The 19,000-nt window shown below is 38.8% G+C and overlaps 1 protein-coding gene across 1 annotated transcript in view; it reads right to left on the bottom strand.

Moving 5' to 3' along the window:
• Positions 1-2,490: 2,490 nt before the first annotated feature.
• LOC124128233 overlaps positions 2,491-19,000 on the bottom strand; it is a 38,259-nt gene continuing 21,749 nt past the window's right edge. Inside the window, exons 16-31 of the mRNA XM_048385006.1 lie at positions 15,211-15,341; positions 14,239-14,293; positions 13,087-13,146; positions 12,052-12,366; positions 9,962-10,228; positions 9,251-9,520; positions 8,445-8,723; positions 7,354-7,635; positions 6,306-6,587; positions 5,764-6,060; positions 4,979-5,278; positions 4,551-4,700; positions 3,573-3,591; positions 3,381-3,433; positions 3,117-3,212; positions 2,491-2,869 (exon numbers count right to left, since the gene is read on the bottom strand). Of these exons, the coding sequence (XP_048240963.1) occupies positions 2,763-2,869; positions 3,117-3,212; positions 3,381-3,433; positions 3,573-3,591; positions 4,551-4,700; positions 4,979-5,278; positions 5,764-6,060; positions 6,306-6,587; positions 7,354-7,635; positions 8,445-8,723; positions 9,251-9,520; positions 9,962-10,228; positions 12,052-12,366; positions 13,087-13,146; positions 14,239-14,293; positions 15,211-15,341 (2,963 nt within the window). The 3' untranslated portion in view covers positions 2,491-2,762. The remainder of the gene's footprint in view (positions 2,870-3,116; positions 3,213-3,380; positions 3,434-3,572; positions 3,592-4,550; positions 4,701-4,978; positions 5,279-5,763; positions 6,061-6,305; positions 6,588-7,353; positions 7,636-8,444; positions 8,724-9,250; positions 9,521-9,961; positions 10,229-12,051; positions 12,367-13,086; positions 13,147-14,238; positions 14,294-15,210; positions 15,342-19,000) is intronic.

Genomic DNA, 19,000 nt, shown 5'->3' with positions numbered 1-19,000 from the left:
AAAATAACCATGAAGCGTGTTCAGTAATGTAATTTATTCACGTGTATGGCAGAGGTACAGTATTATTTGTTGACCGGGTGTACATCATAAAATAAACATCAAGATATGGGTTAAACAATTTCGTCAATTATTATACAATAAGTATTCGTCAATTCATCTAAAACGTCTTAATCAGCTTAGCTATTGAACCGTTTCACTGACATCTTGACAGCAGTCAGACGATACCCAGATCATTTATTACACTTGCATGAGACAGGTGTTCGATTTCGAGTGAATATAAACATATAACTGTTTTCGCCTTGGAAAGAAGTTCGGCATTTCACAGCGGGGTATACGAAACAAATACCTTATCAGTACACGCACATACCAGTAACCAATCAGATAGGAGTATTTTATTGCAAGATAAGACACCTGAGATTGTTCATTTGTTGTTAACTGCAGCTGTTTAAGTATTAGATCTACATTACATATGGTGTACATACCAGCATGGAATGTAAACTCGAAGTTATCAGTGTGAACCTGACTGACAGGATAAGTGCTGATTTTAAACTTGATTTTATCATATTGTAGTTCAACGACTGTCAACATGCACATTGTCCTCTATTGTGTGTATGTGTTTAAAGTGCTGAGGAAACTGTATTCAAACATATTGTAGTTCAACGAGGAAAACTAGATGCAATGCACATACTGTCAACATACACATTGTCCTCAAGTAGGTGTATGTAGAGAGTAGTTTCCTGTCCATGCAAGTTGTTTGGAAAGAGAACAATACACGCGTTATAGAGTGAGTGAATCATAATAGCCATTGAGACAAGTAAACAGTTTAAACAGTTTATCAGGATACATATATACATATATATATATATATATGCATACAAAGTGCTCACAATCAGGAACTAAAAAGACGAACTTATATATTTGCTAAATCAAAGTTTTCAATTTCGTGCAGGCGAAGCTATGGTGTAAGCAGATATGAATATGTAATATGTCGTTTTTTGGTTTTGAGTAGGTTGCCAAATCAATGATTCTCTTTTATGATTAACATTTTTGTCCATTTATTAAACTGTACAAAACCTCAGATTGTGATTTAACATAGATATAATTTACTGACAAAACAGAACAAATTCTCCGACTCCTGGGGTATACACTTATCATTTTCATATTATATTTTCGTAATGATGAGAAATATATATTACTAAATGAGTCACCGTCCTATAACTTATTTCATTTGAAACGAGTTCATTTCAAAACGTGACATGTTTCATATTATCGATATTCAATGCTGAAGCAAGACGTTATTTGTATCAGGGAGGCGTATGTTTCGACCATAGGCTGGTCAAAAAGTATGGAGATTTCTCCGTGATCGATTGTAAATAAAGCGACAAAACCCTTTCCATATCCAAAAGAAATCTCTCAACATGTATAATTCCGACCACGTCATAACCAAGTGTTTATGAATCACTTCCAAAAAGTAATGATACCATGTGTTTGCGATAAGGTGAGCGTATCCTGCCCCACCGTTGGCACCCGTCACAAACACATGCAAAGGTAAGTCAACTTTCACCTGAAAAAACATGGGAACGATTGCATGTCGATTCTCAAACCATGACCATAACAGCATTCATATACATTCACATCATCAAGTTAAAAATATATGAACTGAGCGGAACATATAGTGTTACATATGGTTTGAACAGAGAGAATCAGTGAAACCATTGACTCATCGAATCAAATGTCATGTTGCCTATTTTGATTTAAAACTAGTCAGCAGATTACACCTTTGAGCTAGACTATCTGTTCTTTTCGGAGCGCGATAGTTTCACGACGCGAGACAGATCTGTTAATTGACACGATGGGGACGTTATGAACCCCTATCCACTTTGGGCAAATGGGAGATCCTTTCATTTATCACACAAGGTTCACGGTCGTAAGAAGACGCCGCGATAAATGTCATGATGGTCTTTCGACATAATGTTTTGTGTCTTTGCGAAAACATTTGCATAAACGCTCACTCTAGTCTTTCTCTATTTCGAACGTATTTGTTCGCTAGTCGGTCGATAGATCATAGGCAGTTAAAAAAATTCCAGGATCTCACATACTCGTAAAATATGTCCATAATATATTAGTGAAATGCATTTGTAGTGCGCTATGTATCTGTGGTGGTTTGTGAAAAATAATAATGTTCATCGGAGGTATCCGTCTAGGAGTACAGAGACGTTGGATAACACTGTTCAATAACGGTGTATTGTTGTTAAATGGGTTATCTCTTCGCAATTGAGTAATAATATGTTTTACTCACTAACTCACGCACTCACATTACCGTCTTCAGCAACCCATGCTTGCCGTAAAAGGTGACTGCTTGTCGTAAAAGGCGACTAACAGGATCGGGTGGTCAGGCTCGCTGACTTGGTTGATGCATGTCATCGATCCCAATTGCGTGGTTCGATGCTCATGATGTCAATCACTGGATTGTCTGGTCCAGACTCGATTATTTACAGACCGCCGTCAAATAGCTGGAATGTTGCTGAGTGCGGCGTTAAATAACAAACCAACAACACACTCACATTCCCAAGCGTACCAACCCATCCAAAACGGACCCACCCACGCATTTACGCACTCACTCACCAATGCACCCACGCACTTACTCAACGAGCTCAAATGTTTCTTAAAATTTGGTTACATAATGTTCGCGGCGCGGCAGATAAGTGTGTGATCGTTCATGTAATTCGCATCTACCCTTGATAAGCATCACCTCGATGATGTCATTGAGCACTACTGTTCTGGTAGGGCGACGCACTGATGGCCTCGTAGGTCACCGGGGGCGTCTCTGTCATGCCTTCGTAGGTACTTGTTTCTCCTTCGTCACCAGCTGCAGATGTAAATGCCATAATTGTTGCATTTGCTAATATTTCCTTTTCTCATTATTACAATAAACCTTTGTACTGTCTTCCAACAAGTGTCACATTTATTTCACAGGATATTAAACAAAAGAGTAAAATGATCACTAAATCGTGCTGTGTTATAAGGACAGCATAGTATTATGCAACGTAGTATGATAAGAGTAGGTGTATGCATTTTTGATAACTGTGAAATATCACCTGATAATGAAAATCTACCTTTTGTATTTTCATATATCTTTAGCTGTGAGTAATGGGATTTGTCTGACTCCTCCTTCTTCAAGCTTGAATCTTGTTGTGGTCCATTGACATGATCTGAAGCAAATCGTGACATGGCCATTGTATAACATAAATGCATACTTGAGTGGATTTGTGACTGAGTTGTACATTATTGTTGTAAATTGTTTGACATGCATGCAATGGCCTTTATTTGTAAACGTTTGGTCACTGCAATACTGACAAGTGAAGCTGCTGTCCACATACCTAAGGAAGAATACCCAATGTTGTCCATTTCTGCGATCTCATGACTTCTGCTGCTAGAATAAAACATATCATGTTCGGTTATTTAAAGTGCAGAAAGAGACGATCATTTTGTTCAACAGTTTACTTTACTTTACGAATTAGTACCATATTATTAAATGGATTATTTCATGTTTTATCATGTGTATACATTACCTTTCTCGCGAAGCAGTTTCTGAAAGTATAACAAAATAAATAGTATGCAGGTCGTATGCTGTATCTAATCTAGTGCCGCAGATACTAATGTCAGTTTACTCCGAGAAATCTTCAATTAGCTATACCTAATGACATTGTATGTAGATAATACGGTACATATGGATGATACACACAAACGGATTTTGTGGCTGCCTTACTACACCAATTAATCATAATACAGTGAAATATCTGGTCCAGACACAATTATTTACTAAATGCTGTAACAAAGCTGAAATATTGCTGAGGGCAGCGATAACCAACCAATGTACAAACAAGGCACACTGAAGCACAATGCTGAGTTAACGTGCTTCCCGTGGCCGGCCTGACTGCTGAATAAGATTCTGTCCATACAATATGGACAAACATCACAATGTCATAACAAAACGACAGCACGTTTGGTATGTCTATGTTGATAAGGCTGTACGGTCTACGGAAATAAATGGGAGATATGTATAGATAAATGTGTCAGTGGCCTTGAGAGACCAGCCTACTTCCATGATATGTGCCATGAGTTAGAATCAAAATATAAAACATGATCAGAACGAGTATAATTTAAACAGATGTCTGAACTGAAACAGGTCTATATACTAAATAATGCTGATTTGGTTTCATAACTGGAACTACATGAGTATATAGCTTTACGGTTATGCTGTCTATGAATGTTACATGTAAAGTACTGAGGGGTGGGATGGCTTAACGTTTTGAATCTACCGCTGATGACATATTTTCTGTTTTACACAATTTGTGAAAAAACTCCTTTCTTTTTAACAATAACATGCATTTATATGTTAAATTAAAGATACATTTATGTATGAACATGATCATAACTTTTATTCACTGTGTCTTTTGAATGTAAATATTAGTTCAATAATCCTACTCGCAACACTGCGACTGGTTAGCATTATATACTAGTAGATGATTAAAGTTTTCTTGATATACCTCTCTGACTGTTTCCAATTCGGAACCCTTTTCTGTATAGCAGCATTAGAACAATTCCTTCAATGAGTAAAGTAAGAAGAAGGGTTCCTATCGCAGTTCCAGCAAGTATTCCACTATTAGCAGCCACGGGATCTTTGGTATCGGTTGGAACTTATGAAACAATACAGATGTGATAGGAATGTATTAAATGATCATCACTGTTGTCAGAAGAGCAACACAGATTGTTTATGATCGGTCATTATACACATAAAAGTCGTGTTTATTATGAACATATTTCCCACAGTGTTAACTGGATATGATGCCGTGATATCGTTTTTGATTATCAAGTTATGTTGCATTTCGTAAAAACAACTTTTTAATTGTTTTATAAGCATTCATAATCACGCTTTCAAGCTAAAACTTCGAAAATGTGCAAGAGAAACAGTTACCTCCGTCAGTCTTAGTTTCAACATAGACGTATGCCCTGTGTGAAGGTTCATAGTCATTTCGAGCATGTAGACGGAATATGTAAGTTGTTCCTGTTGTCAAGCAACTCACTTCCACCACCATCATCTTGCCTGTGTCATCATAGATATTGTACACAGTCCATGTAGTGGAACAATACTGCCGATACTCAACCACAAATGTCTGGGGGTGTCCTCCATTGAACTCAGGTTGCCATGATAACCATAAAGACGATGCTGTGGCGTTTCCACTTGTTCTAAAGAGTGTTGGTGTCTCAGGAGAGTCTGATACATGTAAATACAAGAATCATGATATAAGTTGTGAATGCATGGATACCAGAATGAACTGCTGACACCTCCTATTATTACATCAATTGTGTATAACACAAGTATTCCTACGTTGTTGTCCTTTGTAAAATTGAGGTCCCTGAAGTCCTATTGTTTAATGTTAGTATGAACTAGTCTTGTAGAATGTCTTGATAAAATGGATTTATATCAAAAATAAATAAATTACCAAATGAACAATAAGACACTAATTGAATAAAGGAAAACCATCCATCAAACACGTTGCTTTTTAGCTAAAATATCAACCCGAAAAAATGGATACCAAAACAAACTGCTGATCCCTCCCATTATTACACCAAGTGTTCATACGGTGTTCGGAAAAATGTAAAATGTCAGTCCCCGAAGTCCTATGTTTTATGTTTGTATGAAATACTCTCGAGGTAGGTCTAGATATAATAGATTTATATCAATATTCAAAATATTACCTTCATACACCATGTTGATTGTGTATGACACTAACCCGTCGATACCATTGTCCACTGTAAGGCTGTAGTCCCCGAAGTCCTGCTGTTGGAGGTTAGTAAGGTGTAGTCTGGCATTGACCGAGATGTCGGAGACAGGGCTGGAGGAACCAGTTAGGTCCTGGCTCGTGCTGGTGGTTCTACTCCAGGTGAATGTAGGAAGGGGGTAGGCCAGGACTGACACAGTCACATTCAAGTTACCACCTAGTTTAGAGGCGTATTTGAGTTCCTTGGACACTGACTGATCTAGTCGAGGAGAACCTAATAGAAATAGAAGCTCACAATGGCAAGTGAAGTTTATGTATTACCAAAATATAAACATCTTCTGCACCTTGAAATAATGGGTCATGTAAACATATCACGGTTTTCTTTTTTATTCCTTGGACAGAGCAACTTTCAATATCGGTCGTATAAGCATATCACAATTTTCTATTCTATTCCTTGGGCGGAATAATATCCATCTTTTACGTTGTTTATGCAATAATTGTAGGTATCAATGTGCTTACATGTAACAATCAATTCCACCTTTCTTGTTACCATTTCACCAGTCATAAGTTTATTATCAGCTGTGCAAGTATAGTTTCCTCTGTCCCTGCAATCTGCCGTCCAGTTGTAATATACCACAAGAACTTTGTCGATCGTCTTTAATTCACTGCTCCCGTTCATCAGCTTGATGGTCGATGCTGGGTTACTGTCTACTCGACATCCTAGGTTCACAGATGCAGTCTCCTCCACGGTCACTTTGTTGCTTCTTGAGTTAATTGTGAATGTGTTTATGATGGGTGGGTCTGGAATCGTTGAAATATTAAACGTTGAACATAAGCAAACTGATAGCTGTACATAAACACATTCATGTAATACAACACTTCATACACTTAACATATCAAACAAACCATAGTGTGTGCACATATAAAAGTGTAACGTTAAAGTTGCTTTATTATACATATGTATTCGTACATTGCACCAATTTGGGGAATCGAAACTTGGTCTTCGGCGTGACCAGCAAACGCCTTAGCATCATGCTGATATTGTGTGTTTTTAAGTGAACTTATCCATTGGTGTATTCCTCTTAACAAATTACTGAATGAGCATGCTATCCTGACACAATAAGCAGTCAGTCAGTTCAACCTTAAGCTCATCTTCCTCTTTATCTCAAACGTAAATGCAAACAACAAATGCACGGTTGCTTAGCACTTGCACAGCGTTCTTATATATATATATATTCATTTGAAAGCAGCACTGTTTAAAGGGAATATTATGCATAACTTTTTGCAAGTGAATATACAATCACAAAAATACTTCACAGTTGTACTGGCATATTTTTCTTAGTGGACATTTTTTATTTCAAATCGGCAAATTTATCTTCTCTAGATGAAACAAGCAGCAAGCGATTGCAGCAACCTGATACGATTAAAAACGTATGCCAACAGAAAACATTAACATTAACAAAAATAAAACCTGATCCAGTAACGTAATATGTTCATAAATGTAAGTGTTCTCTCATTGCTGACTGCCGGAACGGATCTCTCCATTTGGACAAACACTGCTACTCACACTGCACATCAACGTTGAACTGCCCAATGGCTGACCCTGTTTGTGGTTGTCCGCCTGTTGGTGTGAGAGTGTTGGATGCTGTACAGTTGTAGACACCTGATGCGGTCCTGATGATGCTGGTGATGTTGAGGACAGGGCCACTAGAACTGTAGCCTGGTCCTGTCCACCTGTAGTTTGTAATAGTGGGGTTGCCGTGGACGGTGTAGCTGTTGCAGTTGATGCGTAGTGCTGTTGTCTCTGTCACAGGGGACGTGGATGGAACTCCTGACATGGATGGGCCGTCTGGACAAGTACAAGTATGTTTATTGCTAAACTTATTCAAGCGCAAATGCATTTTCCAAAATACACACTGCCATGCTTTAAGCCCCATATCAAATCTGGTCCAGATTTTGAAACATAATCGGAGAATAATAATCATCATTTGGATGCTCAATCCAAACGAAACTCTTTTCGAAAGTCCAACTACCTCAATCTTAAATGCAAGGTTATGATGTCGATGCTATGCACAAGTCTAATTATATGGTTTGCATGCACGTTGATATAAGTATTGGATAAAAACTCAATTTTACCTACAATAATTAAATCGACAGTAAGTGTGAAGACATATGGTGACACTGACAACACACTGAATAACATATACCCTTCAAAGTGTGTCGAAACATCAATAAGTATGGTGACTAAGAAAGTACATGCATTATTCAAACACTTTCTTATTGCAGATCTACTGTCACTTCCACAGAGTCAGATCTCATTACAGATGTCCCCCACAAGGGTTGGGGGTGTTGATAGCTCTGCACACATATGTCCAGTATTCTAACAATGATACTTACACTGCACATCTACTGTCATCTCCCTAGGCTCAGAGCATGCCAAAGCTGCCCCCCCCCCCCCCCCCCCCCCACACACACACAAGGACTTGCGGTGTTGGTTGCTGTACACACATGTGTCCAGTATTCTAACAATGATACTTACACTGTACATCCACTGTCATCTCCCTAGACTCAGAGCATGCCAAAGCTGTTCCCCCACAAGGACTGAGGGTGTTGGTAGCTGTACACACATATGTCCAGTATTCTAACAATGACACTTACACTGCACATCCACTGTCATCTCCCTAGACTCAGAGCGTGGTAAAGTTGTCCCCCCACAAGGACTGAGGGTGTTGGTAGCTGTGCACACATATGTCCCTGCCTGTGATCTCTGTATGTTACTGATGGTCAGAGTAGATCCAGTCTGAGGAGTAAAGCTGCTGTCATCTTTCTTTGTCCATCTCACAGCTGCTGCAGGTTTGGAGTCCACAGAGCAGGTCACAGTCAGGGTCTGTGTCTCGATCACAGTTTGGGAGCTGGGAACTGAGACATTGGGTGGGTCTGAAAATTATAAAGTAACATACACTGTAAACTTGAGTAAGAAATTGACACTATTCTGATAAATAAATAAATGACACTGTTGGAAGAATCAAACAGGCTACAGGAATGTGAATATTCATTCTATTTAATTCTCAAGATACAAATACATGTGGTCAACACGCGTCTTCTGTGTTTCTAACGAAACGTGTTTTATCAAATGTAGGTTACAATCTCGATTCAGATTGTTACAACATATGAAAAACATGTTTCATAAGGATTTATTAGCAATTAGCAATTCCCTGGCTGAACAGGGCATTGAAAGATGAATTGTCAATCAAAAGAGGAATTAAAAAGACGCACAGGTTCAAACATTTACTGGACATACAGGCATTCGTCATTATTGAAAACTCTACTCATCGCTGACTAGTCAAGAAGCTTGCATCCGTAATTTAACCATGTTTAAAAGCAATTTAGACTAAGAACTCGACGTTCTGATTTTTGGACATTTGGATGCTGTTTTAAGAATAATTAAAAGTGGAATTTCTCACACTGTACATCAACACCAATCCGTGAAAAACTTGATGTGCCCACTGAGTTCCTGGCAGCACACGTGTAGTTCCCTGCACTGCCCCTGGTGACAGGACTCAGGCTGTACATGCTGCTTGTTGCTGACGGGATACTGGATCCATCTCTTGCCCAGCTGTATGACGTCACTGTCGGGTTAGCTGCCGTCACTTGACATGTCAGTTGGACATTCTGTTGACCGACATACACTCTGTATGGTCGACATCGTGCCTCTAGGTTGACATCAGGTGCATCTGTGTACAGATGAAGTAGAGTATATGAACAGATATCAGCTGTTGACCGACATACACTTTGTATGGTCGCATCTTGCCTCTAGGTTGACATCAGGTGCATCTGTGTACATATGAAGTAGAGTATATGAACAGATATCAGCTGTCGACCGACATACACTTTGTGTGGCCGACAGCCTGAGGATGCTACCTCTTGATTGATAAAATTACACTTTTTAAATTTCATGTATGAGGGTACAAATATTGAGTGAAAAAACTGTCTGTTAATTGCATTGGAGTGATTGTGTCTAATTCCTCATAGTACATGGCTATTATCTAAATATGACACTATATACGTGACAGCGGTTCGACACAATTGCTATACACGGCTTTTTAAGTCACATGTTTCAAATGAAGTCTTTCTAATGATATTATCTCTGTTAACTTTCCTCCTAGTTCACTTACAATACACTGTGACTGTAAGTGTTGGAGCACTGGAAGTCACCCCAGTGGCCGTGTTGACAGCAGTACAGATATAGTCTCCTGCCTGGTTCCTGGTGATGCTGGTAAGACTGAGTGTCCTACTGCTGGAGACTGTCTGTGTGCCTTTCTTCCAGGTGTACCTGCAGGGTTTACATATAGCGGAGCAGGCAACTGTGAGGGAAGGGGTGACAGCTTCTGTCACTATCTGAGGGGATGACTTGTCGAGTGTCATGTTGTTGAATGGCCCATCTGTTGTGGTAAAGGTTTTGGGAAATTAATAACTGCTTTACAACAAATCATTACTCTCTGATTATAGAATTCAGTATCCCCCTGAAACCACATTTCTTGTTTTTCTATTTTGAGTTCTCGTCCTTATGGAATTGGTCTAAGGATCAGTTAATCATACAATGCAGTTGTGAAGGGATATTTACTTTTCACAGTAATTGTTAACTGATTTGAGATTGGTTAGTGACTGTTTACTAAATGCACATGAACGAGCATTGACTGTGTAAGTGATTGACCACTGTGTAAACAAGAGTCTGCACTTTACAGTCATTGGTAAAATGAAATATAGTTAAAGACGCTGATATTGTCTGACAGCATGTTAACTGATGTTTCAGCACGATAACATGAAACAAACAATAATTTCAAATGAATATCTGACTTATTTAAGGACACATGTTGTGGAATTAGCTTAAGCCTCTGTGAACAACATTAATGCTCGCTACTTTTACATAATTAACACATTCCTGTACCTTCACCTTATGTTCTTTACAAATGAATAATGCACACTATATACTGGCAGTTGTTTCTGACAAAGTCTTTTATCATGATCCGTGATGTTTGTTATGATCATGAAGTATTGTTCAATTGTTATCACTGTTAATTATTATGAAGTGCTCTCACACTGCCACTTAATGCGACTTAATATATATAGTGTGTATAATAGTTACAGTATACAGGGATTGTCATTGAGGTCTAGGGATGTCCATGTTGTACACATCACTCACATTAACACTCACGACTGTGTTATACTTACATTGTACAGGCAGTGTCATGGAGGTCTGGGAACGTCCATGTTGTACACATCACTCACATTAACACTTACAGTATACAGGGGTTGTCATGGAGGTCCAGGGATGTCCATGTTGTACACATCACTTACATCAACACTTACAGTATACAGGCAGTGTCATGGAGGCCTGGGGATATCCATGTTGTACACATCACTCACATTAACACTCACGACTGTGTTATACTTACACTATACAGGCAGTGTCATGGAGGTCTGGGGATGTCCATGTTGTACACATCACTCACATTAACCCTCACGACTGTGTTATACTTACAGTATACAGACAGTGTCATGGAGGTCTGGGGATGTCCATGTTGTACACATCACTCACATTAACACTTACAGTATACAGGCAGTGTCATGGAGGTCTGGGGATGTCCATGTTGTACACATCACTCACATTAACACTAACGACTGTGTTATACTTACACTATACAGACAGTGTCATGGAGGTCTGGGGATGTCCATGTTGTACACATCACTCACATTAACACTAACGACTGTGTTATACTTACACTATACAGACAGTGTCATGGAGGTCTGGGGATGTCCATGTTGTACACATCACTCACATTAACACTTACAGTATACAGGCAGTGTCATGGAGGTCTTGGGATGTCCATGTTGTACACATCACTCACAGTAACACTTACAGTATACAGGGGTTGTCATGGAGGTCTTGGGATGTCCATGTTCTACACATCACTCAAATTAACACTCACGACTGCGTTATACTTACAGTATACAGGCAGTGTCATGGAGGACTGGGGATGTCCATGTTGTACACATCACTCACATTAACACTTACGACTGTGTTATACTTACAGTGTACAGGCAATGACATGGAGGTCTTGGGATGTCCATGTTGTACACATCACTCACATAACCAGTCACGACTATGTTATACTTACATTGTACAGGCAGTGTCATGGATGTCTGGGGTCGTCAATATTCTACACATCACTCACATTAACACTCACGACTGTGTTATACTTACAGTATACTGGCAATGTCTTTGAGTCACTAAACTGTATTCTCCGACACTCCCATCTGCCATCATCCATCAGACTGACACTTGTGATGTTCAGGTAGTACACTCCTCTCTGTCCACTCACACAGCCACAGGTGAAGCCTTCCACTGGTGTGAACTGTGTACATGATGACAAAAGGACAGCACAGTCTAGTGTGCTGCCAGACACTGAGAATGTCACAAACCCCATTGTAGAAGAATCATCTGTGACTGTACATGTGAACTGAAACGCCTGGTCCAACACTGCATAGGAGGCAGATCCACTGAGATTGACTGACATTCCTGAAAGTGCACTGACAGTTGATAGCAGAGTTGACGTCTAAGTCAGTTTGGTAGAGATGAATAACATGGAACTTAAAACATACCAAAAACGTAGGGGAATTGATGATTACCTATTTTCGAGTTGTTAAAGAACTTTCGATCTAAACTCACACGATGGGTACCGATATGTGTTGAAGCATATTACAACGTTTAATTCGCATTATTGGAAGTGTCATTGCCGGTGCGACAATGAAATCGTATTCACTCACTCCTTCCCCTCCACAGTTGTTGCCTACTTATGTACGAGCTGTTGACTCACCACAAAAGCACAGTAAGGCACATCCTGCCTGTTTAAATGCAAAGGTTATGCTAGTGCATAAGGCATCAAGAACAATAGGGAGTCGGACAACTTGGTACTTGGGATACAAACGTAACAATTCGATTGTGATGTCCGCATATGTGCCATGCCTTTTCCTGAGTTATGTCAACCACATTAGAACGTTCAATGATATGGATGATTTCATTGGATTTATCAAAAAGGACAAGATCAGGTTTGTTGCTCTGGATATGTCTGATGCTGTATACGGTCCTAGTCCAAAATATTTGGTACGCCTTCTCCATATTCTGGGTGGCACCTTGGATGGACCTCTGTGTCAAAACTACAAGCATGTCGAAGACGGTAATAAAATGATTGAGCCAATATACTGTGCCAGTATACCAATCGTATGTGCAGTCACTCACCTGAACACAAGTGCAGCACCGCCAGCAGCAAGGAACACACAGACATGTTGTCCGACATGCCTGGTAGGGGATTAATGAGATGATTGTGTAACAATTCAATCGATGATTCATAAATTAATGTAACAAAAGTAATTCATAGAACAAGAGAAGGAAATTAAAAGTGATAGGTAATTGTAGGAAAGCGATAAAGAAAATCTAATAATGTAGATGCTGCTGTTCATACCAAAATTGCATAAACCTTTATCTGCAAAAAAATCGGCGCAACTTGTTATGTAATATAATATTACTAAACACTATAACATGGCTGTGAATGTCGTCCTTACAAGTGTGTGTGACAGCAGTATGAAACACACAAAAGTTTTAGTATACAACTTCAAAATAATACTGTTTCTTTATTGGAACAAATGTGTCAACTTTATGTGTCGAAATGTACATTTTGTCAACAATAACTCATTTGACGTCACATGACATTATGTCGACAATTACGTGTATACTGTCAACACCAGTGTCTCGGTCACGTAATCAATGATGAATTGCGCGTAAAATCACGTGTTTGGATTTGCTTTCAACGTATTTTTTTATATTAAAAACAAAATTACTGTTTCCAAACTATGACAGTTTGTTTATGTTGACATGGCTCTGTCCTGAAGAGGTGTTTAACACCATTCTCAGCAAAACATTACTCTGACGAAAGTAGTAATTAATATTCTCTGACCATTCAAATGAGAATAGTATTGGCAACTCACACTGAAATATCCAATGTATCTATGAATTGGTTATGTACAACAGATACTGTACAGTGTTCATATACAAGATATACAGTAGATATCCCACTTACAGTGTTTAACAGTATTTCAACAAACAAACAAGCTGTGTGAAGACTGTAGCTCTGCGTAGTTGTGGGTGCTGGTGTAAACACAGGGATATCTATTAGGGTGCAAAAGGAATCTTACTGAAGCAAACTAGGTCACAAAACCACAACTGTATACATTCTGTCTAAAATGGCGTCACAACAGCGCAGCGCAGGGATAAATATCAACCTTTCAAAGTTGTGTTATGAGATCCGAATGTGATTAAAAAACAGCATGAATACTATATCACCAGCTGGCTAACGTGACTGAAGTCAGTTGGAACAACAACAAAAACACGTACCCGACATGTCACTGGGTGACTGTGTACTGCAGTGTTTGGAAGTCAGCTGAGGACACTTGTTATATTACTTCCTGTTCGCAGTCGTAACGCGATCTACCACAACAACCGTGGGGAGATAGAATAACATGAATGGTGAACTTGTTAACGCTAACAAGAAATGTTGATACGAGTGAGCGAGTGAGTGAGTTAATGAGTGTGAGTGAGTGAGTGAGTGAGTGAGTGAGTGAGTGGGTGGGTGTGTTTTGGTGAGTGAGTGAGTGAGTGAGTGAGTGAGTGAGTGAGTGAGTGAGTGAGTGAGTGAGTGAGTGAGTGAGTGTGTGAGTGAGTGAGTGAGTGAGTGAGCGAGCGAGCGAGTGAGTGAGTGAGTGAGTGAGTGAGTGAGTTTGTCGATGGTACGTAATACGTAATATTTTAATCACTATTGATACTGAATTTCTTATCTCTCTCTGGGTTTGGTTGTGTGTCTAAAGGAATTATTTATCAGTATGAGTAACCCACATAATTCTTTGACTACCTTACATAATTCATTTTTGACTATTTATTTAGATTGCATTAATTTCATTTTGATTGTCCTAGGTGTTAAAGATTTTGTGACGATAGACCTGTATCAAAGAATGAATAATGTTGAACACAATGCATATATACCCTGTAGCATAGGATCTGTCCCTAAATTTAAGCATCACAGATGATTGAAAACAGCCTCATGTCAACCAAGGATTGATCCAACTGAGCTAGCATTACCGTCTGGTTCTGGTTCTAATCCTGTGGTAGGCTTTATTTCATCTCAAACATGTTCTATGGGGAGAGGCCTGCAGAAACAGCCGGCAACGGCAGTACAGCAATGTTATGCTACGCCGAAAAGTCTTTTTACAACACCTACATATTGTAACTTGACGTTACCTCCCTGCATTGCACAATGGGTAGAACATGATCTCAGGATGTCGTTCCGGTAGCGTGCGTCATTTAAATTACCATTAACAATAATTTGTTTTGTTCTCCCATGAGATGTGATGCCACCCCATGCCATAACACTTCCACACCAAACTGATGTATTTGAGTAACGTTCTTCTGGACTCCTGTAGACCCCAACACGACCATCAGAGCTGTCCAGATGAAACTTAAACTCCTAGATGAACAAAATACTGCCTTGTCTTCTGAACATCATATAATGTCTTCACTGAGCGTGCCTGAAGGCGATCCGGGTACACAATTGACCATAATGCTGGACATCGAGGCCGGATGCTGTGTCTCCTCAACAGGTTGCGTACAGTTCTGCCAATAATTAATCTAAACCTAGGAACTTTCCGAGATCTTAATAGGGCAGTTTGGTGTGGATTCCGTAGATACACCAACTGAATATTGTTGTCTTGTTGTTGTGACGTCACATAAAGAAAACTGACCCGTGCAGGTTTCCATAGACATGATATTGTGTTTTCATGAACATTAAGATGTCTGGCAACTTCGTTTTGCTCCGTTCCTGTGTGTAGCATAGCACGGCATACCCTGGCACTGCGTAAGCGTTATTTACGGTTAAACAAAACTGTTTTGATGAGCACCTCATAGCTCAACTTTCACTGTCTGCTGTTCACATTAAAAAAACACGTATGTGAGCTTCATGCTCCCAACAAACACCCAATCATTACTAATGGTGCAACGTGCATGCACGTGCAAGTTTTGAATCACAACCTTTAAGTCGCACTGATGTCTCTATGAATATACATTGAAAGTTAAATGATCTAATTTAAGAATAAATAATTAGACTTATATAATAAACTTTATATGAAACACGGTTTCTTTTTCCTTTCGTTGATATACATATGTCGTATGCTTAAGTTCAGACATGATATACAAAGAAGACAACATGGTTGGGTAAGCCTCGGATCTTGAGAATTCTGGCGTCAACCTAGGTGACACATCGCCACCCTAGTGCTATACAATGTTACCTGTTTATGTTTCGCACGATATGCACTACCAGTTGTATTCGTTTCTCAAGGAGAAAATTTAAAGAGAAGCATCGCTTCGATGCACAGTAAAACATTAACTGCAACTGATTCTTTCATCTTGTGTATACGAGAATGAATTAAGGCCACGTGTAAACGAAATATTACTATAGATAACTTGTACAATTCATTTTCGAATATGTATTCTTTTGCTTATCGTTTTGTTTTCATTATCCACATTCTGACATTTGTCACAAGGGCGGCGTCAATGAAGACGTATTCTCTACTGCACCCACATGGTGTGACGTCAGCAGGTGCATACGAAGCGTTCAGAATGTTATTGCAGTTAAGCGATCCTTGAATATCACATTTCATATTTGTGAGATATTAAAACAAAGACATATTGCTTCAATGACCCATGTACAAGTTAATTGACTACACTATTGTAGTTGACATGTATCTGATATGACTTCCGTGTCGCTGATTGTGACCTTATTGAGCCAAAAGTTAAAGTACTTATTCTTACATAAATCTCACTTAGCAATATTTGTTATTTGAATAAAAATGAAACCATTATATTTACTTTTTCTTCTTTTTCTTGTTTACATCCAATTAATTTTAAGTACTTGTAATTCCTTTGATTACTTACAAGAAAATTATATATGTAATCAATTACTATGCATGTAAGATAGTAGGTTTGTTAAACCTTTTGGTGTATTTATTCATTAACCTATACTTTATACGGCTTAATGGAGTAAATGTGAGAAACAGAAATTGGCATGCTTTGATCACATGAGCGTGAGACGTACGCTAGACTGGATGTCAAATTATAGCTTTGTACTCAAGGCTCCGGCCATGAAGTGAATTGACATTATTGAGTCGGATCATTTCATTAACACACGGGGGAATATACGACGAGATATTTGTTTGACGGAATGTAACGAGGACAAAAAACCAAACCGCAACTATTGCATGAAGCAACACAGACTGTATTATTCCCATACGTAAAGATTAGTCGACGAGTACTTCAACGCATGGTTAAACATCGCATTTTGTGCAATCCACCCGAACAGGGTATTCAGTTCCGTTGTTTGGTTACATTAGCACATAATATGTTATTACATTCAGCCAATCATAACTGTGGTAACTTATAACATTTCAATGTGTTAATGTGCTGAAGGGGATTACTGAAGTAAGAAATCAAACAGGCAAAATCATTTACACTTACACCATAGGTTGCAGTTACTCGATTATAGTCCACCCTTCCTTCAAGACTATACTGCCTTATGCCAATAGACGCTGCTACTCAAACTCTAGCTAACTATGTGAAGTCTAGTGTCATAAATCCAGTACTCTTACAACCTGCGCCAGTCATAGTTGTATGTGGCAGAGGAATGTAATGTTTAGAACATAAAGTGGAAGCCGATTTGGGTGCTGGAAGTTGTAACTGGCGGTTTAAACATTTTGTCAACAAAGACGGACATTTCCATTCAAAATTATTTTATTTAAAAGGAAAAGGATTTGGCACAAGTTTTCACAACGTATGCAGACCTCTCCGAAACATGCACATGGTTACCGTTATAAAGTAGCAACATTGACAAAAGTACCAAAGACATAGTATATAGAAACATATATAAGCACAGCAACGGGTACGGTGTTTTACATTTACGTAAATCTATTATAGTGTGGTTGATATACTTATGGACAGAGTCAAATAACTGTACGTTGTAGCTGAGATGATAGCTCCCATTTAACGATATTGACACATCAGTGACCAGTTTGACTTGACACATTTCAGTGATCCTACTAAATATTATTGTCCTTGCATTTTGATAAAAGGGACATTCGATTGAGTTGTGACAATCGATTTCACACAGGTAACTACATAGACCCTGACAGTTCGATGTACCCAGAATGTATTCCATTCTGTCTGATGGTTACCTCGTGTGAAAGACAAGCCTTTAACTCACAATAATCAATTGCACATGTATAAGGTTGAACTGAAGTTTCTCCCACATCTTAATCCTATATTGCATCTGCTTGACAAAAAAACAACGTTTGAAAAGTCCGCCCTGTCACATACTGTGACACCGCTCTTATCCACTGAGCATAGTGCCACAAGTTATTGGGTGAGTGAATGAGTGAGTGAATAAGTGAGGGAGGGGTGGATGGTGAGATTGACATGAAGAAGTTACAACATAACATAAAATAACATAAGCATTTGTCGCAATATAGCCCGCCGCTACAAAACGATAATGTACATAATTTCCTTGAATTTAAGTAAAGTAGTCACACAATATTTCTATATGATATCCACAAACAATTGAGTTACACCATTGCTTTTATCTCAAACGGGAAGTTTTATGTGATGGACAATATAGAATATCTTCATACGAAAGGATTTCAATTCTCAACCTACGAAATATACAAGAAGTCCGGACATGAAACAATATCCCTCCCTGAAATATAAAAGTAGTTAAGGTGTTTGTGGAACATATTATCTGCAAGTCAAGTAAGTAAAGTTCATCAAGTATATTTTGTAAATTCAGGACAACTGGCCCGTGGTGGAATTGAAAGATAAATTTTATTAAGATCAGATGTCCAACGTGGTAGGGCTTACCCGGTCTTGTTTAAACAATTCGCATAAACATAAAGCTATCAATCGTAAAACATAAACATCACATGAGTTAAACAGATTTGCAAACGTAATTCTTCCTCTATAATAATCTGTATTGAGGTAGGAAAACTACTTCTCACATGAGTATAGTTCATACATACAAAAAAGGTATTCATCCTCTACTAAATGGAGACCCGTATGTAAC

This window comes from Haliotis rufescens, unplaced genomic scaffold (genome assembly GCF_023055435.1).
Source record: "Haliotis rufescens isolate VD_foot unplaced genomic scaffold, xgHalRufe1.0.p SCAF_53, whole genome shotgun sequence".
In the NCBI taxonomy this organism is placed as follows: Eukaryota; Metazoa; Mollusca; class Gastropoda; order Lepetellida; family Haliotidae; genus Haliotis; species Haliotis rufescens.
The sequence above is the reverse complement of the archived record's forward strand: the minus strand, read 5'-3'. Positions and strand labels throughout refer to the sequence as shown.